This window comes from Cherax quadricarinatus, unplaced genomic scaffold, assembly GCF_038502225.1.
Source record: "Cherax quadricarinatus isolate ZL_2023a unplaced genomic scaffold, ASM3850222v1 Contig3208, whole genome shotgun sequence".
Classification (NCBI taxonomy): Eukaryota; Metazoa; Arthropoda; class Malacostraca; order Decapoda; family Parastacidae; genus Cherax; species Cherax quadricarinatus.
This window is the reverse complement of record NW_027198234.1, coordinates 9,519-18,723: the sequence shown is the minus strand read 5'-3', so window position 1 is coordinate 18,723 and position 9,205 is coordinate 9,519. Positions and strand designations below refer to the sequence as shown.

General features: G+C 40.5%; 1 protein-coding gene across 1 annotated transcript; it reads right to left on the bottom strand.

The window, feature by feature from the left end:
• Positions 1-3,605: 3,605 nt before the first annotated feature.
• On the bottom strand, positions 3,606-8,968 carry LOC138851985 (glutamate receptor ionotropic, kainate 5-like). The gene is made up of 9 exons (XM_070081579.1): positions 8,789-8,968; positions 8,494-8,583; positions 7,986-8,157; positions 7,584-7,788; positions 6,751-6,872; positions 5,613-5,708; positions 4,970-5,101; positions 4,304-4,431; positions 3,606-3,822 (listed from the first exon to the last, which is right to left on the bottom strand). Exons 1-9 carry the CDS (start codon positions 8,920-8,922, stop codon positions 3,636-3,638), a joined length of 1,266 nt encoding a protein of 421 aa, XP_069937680.1. The 5' UTR covers positions 8,923-8,968; the 3' UTR covers positions 3,606-3,635.
• Positions 8,969-9,205: the final 237 nt, after the last annotated feature.

The window sequence follows — 9,205 nt, the reverse complement described above, 5'->3', positions numbered from 1 at the left end:
GAAGACTGTCTAACCTATTTCCATTGGGGTCCTTAATCTTGTCCCCCAACATGCGACCCACACCAGTCGACTAACACCCAGGTACCTATTTGCTGCTAGGTGAACAGGACAACAGGTGTAAGGAAACGTGTCGAAATGTTTCCACCCCGCCGGGAATCGAACCCGGGCCCTCCGTGTGTCAAGCGGGAGCTTTAGCCACCAGGCCACCGGGCCACCTAAGTGTAAGCAGTGTAGCTACAAGGGTTAAAGAGTTACACATGTGAAACATCTGGGTATCTTTTTTGTAGACGTTTCACCATCCAGTGGCTTTATCAATACTAGGACATAATGTGAAGACTGTATCATATATTATTCATGCACAGTCACAAGGGTTATTTCTAGCACACAAAAGCATGGTATTAAACTGGAGAAAGACTGAAGTCAGCACAATTACATGCGTCTAGGATCCGAGGGAGGTATCCTCCCCTGTATCCTGTAATTCGCTGCAAGTAGTGGCCATGGTAGTTGGTGCAAAGAAAGAGGCAGATGCAAAGAGGAACTCCGTTGTGACGTTGCGCCCGTATACATGCTTCTTCACTCAGTATTCAGGAATGTAATGAATTAAACACATGTGCAACATTTGGTTATCTACTTTGTAGACGTTTCGCCATCCAGTGGCTTTATCAGTACAATACGTGGAGACAATCTGAAGACTGTAGAAATGTATACAGAAGAAAGCTACTGGATGGCGAAACGTCTACAAAGATACCCAGGTATTCCACATAAAATCACGTAACAGGTAGGGGCTTGAACCCATGGCAGAGTCCTAAAACTAGCAGGCCAGTGCGCTAACCATGCCAGCACATTGGCATGGGAGTGTTACGATTCACTCGCCATGGGTTCAAATCTCACCCGTTCCGTGGTTTGCAATCGTGTTATTACGATTTCGTGAGTCGTGTTGCTCATGTGTCTAATTCATCATCTTGTTATTGTATGCCACTGATATACATATAGGGATGGTACAGGTACATGTAGGTTTTCCAGGACGGGTCCTAACCCGGGTCTTCTACATGCGGTGACCTGGATACACAGCAAGCAAATTTATGCTAGCGTAGTCAGGCGAGGGGCTGGGTCAGTAAGGTCACTGTGTGAGGTGAATTGCTAGGTGGATGCACTACAGGAGGCCTACCCGTCTTTCTGACGACCCTTGTTTGTTGCATATAACCTCAAATTAACAAAATCATATGTTCTCTGTATTTAAAAATAAATTCCTTACCAATATCTTGCCATTAAGATGGACTTTAGAAGGGAACTCTGTTCTTAACATGTTTAACTGGTATGCTCCTGCTGATACATTATTTAATCATATGGACTTACCACCTTGTACTCAGGACCCACTAACATTGTCGGTGATTACAATACTTGACACAAAAACAATGGAAATTCACGTGGTATCACTCACCTGGAAATTATTAATCACCAACCAGATGACGTGCTGAAACTGAAGTGTGAAGAAGGAAATCTGATCCAGTTTTATGAATCTTTACAGCCTGAACAGTTTCCAAATCTGAAGAGATTTGCTTGTGGAATCGTATCAGAGTTTGGTACAACGTATCTTTGTGAACAAACACTTTAAAAAATGAAGTATGTCAGTACACAAATAACAAATTATTTATGAAGTATGTCAAGTCCAGATATCCCACAAATTTATCTGATGAGCTTTTGAAGTCCATTCTAATAGCTGCTCAAGCTTGAAACATCAGTTTAGTAATAATTTGAAATTAAAAACCAGTTCCGTCATTCCCATTAATCATGTGCAAATTAATCATGTGTCATCTTTTCTCATCTGCAGTTAAGTCATTGATTATACTGTCAGAGTATTGGGTTTTGTGTGACATTTTTACTCATATATCATTTCTCAGTGTAAATATTCGCAATTGTCACATTTCTCTTTTGTTCTGAATTATATCATGCTGATTACAAAAAGGATCCATATAAAACTTATTCATTTAAATTTTATTTATTCATTTATATTTATAAGACTGACTTTTTCTTGGGCTCGTGAAAATGTGTAAAATATGCGATGTGTTGTTAACTAGTCAGAACATCGGTTAAGGAGGATAACATTGGTGAAGTGATTGAATAAATTAGTCAGAGTGCTAGTGAAGGACCTCATAACAGGACCCAGGACTCAACTAGTGGTCTTGTTGGGTGTCTTGGTGAAGTGGTCAAGTTCTAGTGGTCTTATTGGGTGTCTTGTTATAACGGTCAAGTTCTAGTGGTCTTGCTGGGTGTCTTGATGTAATGGTCAAGTTTTAGTGGTCTTGCCTGGTGTTTTGGTGTGGCGGTCAAGTTATCGTGGTCTTGCCGGGTGTCTTGTTAGATGAGCGACCTTCGGCTACCTTGTCAATTGTTATCTCTGCACTCAGTACCACCACACTCAACATTATACCTAAAAAAGAAACAAGAATAGTTTAAGTCATCTGCAGTGACCAAGGTCCCAGGATCGAGACGTATGCTATAAAAGATGTCTTCTAACCTATAAAAGTCGCAGTACCATTGCTGGAATAATTCACAGCTAACTCACAGAATTAAAAAAAAATGGAAATTAACTTGACAATAGACCAGGCTGGATCGAAAATATCTTCTGATTAACATATTCAGTTTGTGGATTAGTTGCGATTTGATAAATTAGACACCTGAGGAAACGTTTCGCCACACATTGGATTCATCAGTCCTATACAAAGACGAATGGTGAAGATCAGACGGAGTTTGAGTTAATCAGTCCCTCAGCCTGGAGTCGATGTCATATTTGTATAGGACTGATGAAGCCACTGTGTGGCGAAACGTTTCCTCAATATAAATACCCAAGTGTTGCACACGTGTCTAATTTATCAACTTGTCGGTTCTCTGGACCATATCTAGTTGCAATTTGTTTAACACTCCTACATCAACAGGACTGATGCACACACAACCATTGAATGAAACTTATGCCGGATCGAGAAGCCGCCATGAGTTTCATTCTCCCATGTGCGGGTTATTTATGTATTGTTCCAGTCACGGTATTGTGGCTTTGTGTTCTTTATAGAACTAATGAATCACTGCTGTGTCGTTTAAAAGCTTAAAAATAAGAAAAAATACTGGTCTCTTAGACCCCACTGAGAATCATATATAATAATAATAATAATAATAATAATAATAATAATAATTATAATCTTGATTTCTACAAGTACATGCACAACGTATAGAGACTTAGCTGACACCACTGAGACACATGTTTGTAGATAATTTTACTTGTTTACCTGGATTGTAAGCATACTTAATATATCTTGAGGTGGTCAGCATAATGTGGATAAGTATAAAAAGCTGCTGGTATACCAAGCTTTGGGGAAACACGTGCTAGCCTCGTCGCCGAAAGTTGTGCTATCTGTAGCATAGTGGGCTAAGGAAAGTGAGCGTGATTCTGCCTAGGTGTGGTGCTTGGGTTTGAAGCCTCGACTGCCTTGTAGGGTATATATACCCAGTTGTACAGTATATTAAAGAGCTCATAGATTGCAAGAAAAACCTAGATTGCAAGAAAAACCTTGATTGCAAGGATAATTTCGGCTGTAGGGATAATGTACGCATAGACTGCAGACACTTCACAGATTGCAAGATCAACTCGCATTTTGCAAGAACTCACAGACTGCACACACGGTGAAAAGACCATAGTAGTCTTTGAGTGTAAGTGGTCGCTTGTCACTGACATAGTTTGAGTCTGGAGCACCAAGACAAGCTGTACTGTTGGGCAGCTGCTCTGCGATCCACCGCTCCACCAGACCCTTGTTCACAAATTCTAGAATTCTGTAAATAATTTTTTTTAAACCAATCAGTGATTTGGAAAGTACCAAAAACTGTTTTAGTCTCTACCTCGAATTCAACTTGTCTAAATATACATTTTTATAAAGAAAATTATTTGGGAATATATTTTATTAAAATTTCACTTAAATTTATATTTTAGCAATAAAAGACAGTTACGCTAGATCTCACTATTTCTTTTTTTTTTCAGATATATTTTTTTTATATGCTGAGAGCTGTTGTATTACACGAGACCTCTGTTCAAAGCCTGGTCATAGTTACAATATATCACCCCACGAAGCACCACCCACAACAGGCGCTTAACAGTCAGGCATCAATTTGCTGCTAGGTGAATAGGACCAACAGGTGTAGGAAGATTTATCAGTACCTATTACCCTGCCCGGGAAACAATCTTTCAGTTGTAAGCCGAACGCTTTGACTACTTAGCTGCGCATCTGTGTAAAGTAGCGGATAACTAGGGACGCACTTCTGGTTGGCTTTGGAGTAGAGAGGGTGCTGGTGCTGGAAGGCGAGAGCCATGGGCATAGACTTAAAATCTTCCCTCGCCATGTAGAAGTTACACATGCCTGTAGCACTGAAGTCCTCAGACATGACCTGCGTCACAAACAGCAGCGCTTAGACACTGTACAACTATGAAAATGTTTGTGAGTCACAAGCTACACTTTAGGTTTAAAGCCTCTAGACTAGACGAGTCATTAAGATTGAACATCACTTGTACAATACTAGTCAATGAGACCTTAATCTCCAAAATAACGATCAAAGTTACTCATCATCCATACACTAAGAGATAGTCCTCTCGGTATATATTCAAGGTATTATATTATTATTAGTAGTATATTTTCGGAAAAAGCGTTAAACCTATGTTGATCATTCTGCGCTGATATAAACTGAAAAATATAAACCTTTCGGTGAACATACCGATTTAGGTAGTTTTTACCTAGCTTACGTACCAGCAACCTTGGTCATGGAGGCATACCTTTCCTGGGTATCGAGGAGTAAGCAACTGCTGATAAATAGGTACTGTATTTCCGTTACTACGTAACCATTGGCGAACCTCATTAAAATTCGAAGACTTACATTGTATATTAGCATTACGAAGCTATATATAACTTCTGCATTAAATTCATCTCACCTTCTTCATTGTCATTTTGTCACAGACGGCTGCGAATTTGCCGGCGCGAATGTCGTTCCTGGAAGTGTAGCAGTCTGTGATCATATGCGAGTGACCCGCCCACAGCGCTTGGTAGATACCTTCTGTGGCTTGCTGGGGGACATACTTTTGTTGTTTAATTATTAATTTACTTATTTGCAAATAGTTACGAGTCACAATTCCTTCAACATTGAGATTTTAGTAAAGCAGTTAATGTTTTTATTCAGATAAAGTGGTACACATAAGTATTACAGACGTGAGTAAATTGTATCTAGAATTGAAAAATTATGAAATATTCATGATAAATATACAAAGGTGATACTTAAGCTACTTATCCAAGGTTATTCATACAATTCCATATAAAAAGGATATAAATCCATGTGCGAAGCCTGTACCGCGAAATTAGTTAATTTAACAGAAAAGCATGTAAAAGTATGTGAGGCATGGGTTATATTACATCACGTGACATGATACGGGTCGCGAGGGTTGCAGTGTAACCATTGAGGTTGAAAGGCGGTGGAAGGAGCCGAGACGCCACCCTCGTAGTCACAAATTAATGATTGCAGTTTGGTGAGTACAGCTCTACAACATAACCCACATACAGGTCAGGCGAGGCATTACTTACGTAGAGGATCTGGAAAAGGAAGGAACCAGACTCTATGGCCCATGGCACCCGCGTCTGACTGACCAGGTCGTCCGTGCTGTCGATGGGTACACCAACCTGATAATTGATTGTGGAACGTGAATGGTGATACTGACAAGTTGTAGGTGAAAGACACACATGCACTGATCAAGACATTTGCTAAGGAAAAATTTCTCCATGACTGGCTTCTTGAGTCCTAATTCTGAGTAGCTAGAAAAAAAAAAAACACTATATAGTACATATGGACATAGGTTAATTTACACATGAGACATCTGGTGCATTATACCCCTTAGGATATGATGAGTTTTGTAGTGGCATCCTGGTCATCGTACCGAGAAGGTTCAACATACAAAACATACTAAACACTATTGATAGCCTAGATTCAGCCATCAACTCCACGGTAGAAGAGACTAACATTCACTATTTCTCGATGTCTTTCTCAAAACGGGAGGAGAGATTCCTATCTCACGTCTACAGGAAAGCAACATGCAAGAATTACTTTTACTCCCACCATGACAACAGGATCAAAATAGGCGTCGTGATAGTGTTTTCTTTCTTTTTCCAGATTTTAGGATTTCCAGCCCGCGATACCTGCAAGAATGTGAATACCTTAAACATGCCTTCCTAACCTAACCGAACCTACTTTGCACTTTAACAAAGAGACTTTTTTTTCTTAATGGGGAGGGGTGGGGACTTTTGTCTAGATCCTATTTGTCACGTGTAATATATTAAGTTTCATAGTATTCTTATCATTGTTTTACTGGATAAGCTATCCCAAAAAGAAAGTGAAGGTGGGAGAGGGAAAAGTGTCATGAAAACGAGCAGTTTCCTATGTGAAGTAACTACAGGACTGGTGGGAGGGATATCTTCATTGCCCTACTGAAGTCTCCCAGCTCAGACTTACAGATTGCATTACTTCGTTAGAGAATCCATTTTGTGATGGAAAATGAGAGAATGGGTGCAAGGCAAACATGGGAGTGGCAGGTTGCGCAGGACCTGTTTGGCATGGGCCAGTAGGCAAACTGTAGTACGTGTTTGCTCTTAAGTTCTTAAAAAGTCATGTAGACTATGGAGGCTGCACACTGTGGTATATCAGTTTGAGAACAGTAGAACCACTGACCTTGGGCACTGAGAGCATAGCTGTGAGAGTGCTGGAGAAGACGGAGATGAAGATGAAGCAGGAGAAGAGCCACGCTGCTGTTATCACTCGTCTACTGTCACTCTTCGGCAGCCAGGATTTACCTGTAGGAGTAACCTTTAAGGGTTACCTGTAAGGGGTACCTGTATCTGTAGGGATTACATGCAGGAAGTAAATAACGCACTAGACCACTTGTACGGGGATACCTCTAGTAAGTAATCTATATAGCATCTGTTACTTTAAAATTATCTGGCTTATATACTAGTCGTAACCTTAGAGGAAGTAAATACAGAAGCGGATTTTAAATGTTATTAGTCACGTTCTTCGTTTTTATTGTAAATTTATACACAAGACACCACCAAACTCGAATGGCATATATAGGAACATCTTTATATGCGCTAAGTAATTTCTTTACTAAATCTGTTAAGAAATATATCAGTTGCATATTACGTGGAAAATATATGTAATAGCTAAAGCCTTGTCTGTTGAGAGAAAAAGGGAATAAAAAAAAAGTCTAGCTGTCGCTGCTGCTGTCTTTAGACAGAGGAAGTGAGGATAGTTTCACTGAATCTCTACACAAAGCATCCAGTGAAGATAAAACACCTAACTCCCCCTTATAAAAGTCTTTCAGAAACTGTTAAACTAGAGCTCGGAACTAACGATGACGTGTGTGTTTGTAACGTGTCACGCTTCTTTCAATGAGAATACAGAGATGATAAATGATTTTAACGTGTCTTCATTCACCAAGAGTACTGAGATGAGAACTGATTATAACGTCACGCTTCATTCACCAAGAGTGCAGTATAACAACTAACTTTGATTGAAGAGTGTTCCAATGAACCACATTGTCTGAGACTGATAATGCGTCCTCTCCATCCTGGTCTCTCTCTTAGCTTGTGACTCCTCATTGTCTTTATTATATTCCTTCATTGGTGTTTGCCGTTCGTAAGGACTAAGGTAGAAGAAGAAGTAGAGGACGATCCACGTGAGTATGGCTGCAGCCAGCAGTCCCAACCATACCTACACACACAAGCATGGTGTTGACTAACATGACTGACAGCATTGTATGTACACTATTATTGTATTGTGCTCATACAACTTATGTTTGCAGAGGTGGTGTTTAAGTTGCTAACATTTTTATTATAAAAAAAATATCGAGCTAGACCCGTGGGAGTTTCATTTCGGAAGTTTTAGAGCGGTCTGCTGATAGAAGTTACCAACATCACCTGCCACTGGAATGGTCGGCTGAAGGCAAAGAGGTCTGTCTCAAGCCCAGCCCGGCGCATGAAGACACTCTCATAGTCCATGAAGATGGGCTGGCTGAACTCACATGCGTAATGGTACCGCTCCCAATTGAAGGCAAAGGGACCTAGGGCGAAATCCACCTCGCTGTGGAGAAAGTTATTTTTAATTACGTTTAAAGCCTATCGACTTCACGAGGGCCGTCAAAGCTACTGTCACCTATATTTTACCAGTCTACTATACTTTAGTCCCTAAAATAGAGGCTTATTAGTTAAGTTTAAATTTAGCCTGCATGTTACCTTTACACAGCCAGTATACTCTCAATGGCTGTATGCCACTCACCACACTCGAAACTTTTTCTCGTTAATGTTTGGCTTTGAGATACACTACTTACTACCTTTCATATTGAGTATTTTTTGTGCATGTTTGTTGGCATGAGAGACCAGCAAGAACCATTGGTGTAGCAGAAGCTGTGACACGTACCCATTCTTTACCATTCCCAACATGCCGCTCCAAGATCCGTTGGGGAATCCAACACCCCATAACCCGTCTCCAGGACGCCGCAGCTCGTACCTGATGCACGAACACATTACATTCAACTATGTAACTATTTGTGTATACCTGAATAAATTTATATACAAGTTTATTCAGGTATACACAAATTCAGTTACATAGATTATCATACATGGCAGCATATGTGTAGAGAACCTAGGATAACCCAAAAAAAATGAAAGTGACTTAAAGGATTTAAAACTATTGTGATTTTTGTTTTACTTACGTAAAGTTCATGGTCTGAGAGAGAGCGAGGAGGAGGTTGTACATGATACCTGAGTAGGTAAGGTCCCCTGTCAGCTCGTGTTGTGTGATCCTTAGCCACGGCACCCATTGTTCAGCTCCCACTACTAGGTGCATTCTTCCCTGTTCACACCTGCTGACAGGTTGATTGGTGAAGTGGCAGGTTGGTTGTTTGGGTGGCTCGCTACTGGCTGGTTGGCTGGGTACCTGTTGTTATTGCATTTATCAGGAGGTTACCTGACACAGTGTCACGGGCACGGGAAGAAGTAACCGCTGGAATATATTCTGTACTATTGGCAGTTGGCAACTAGCAGATGTGGACGTGGGTAGGTAATGGTATAAGATACCAAGACGAGAAACACAAAAACAGTTAGATGGACGCTTTATTGAAACAGATAAA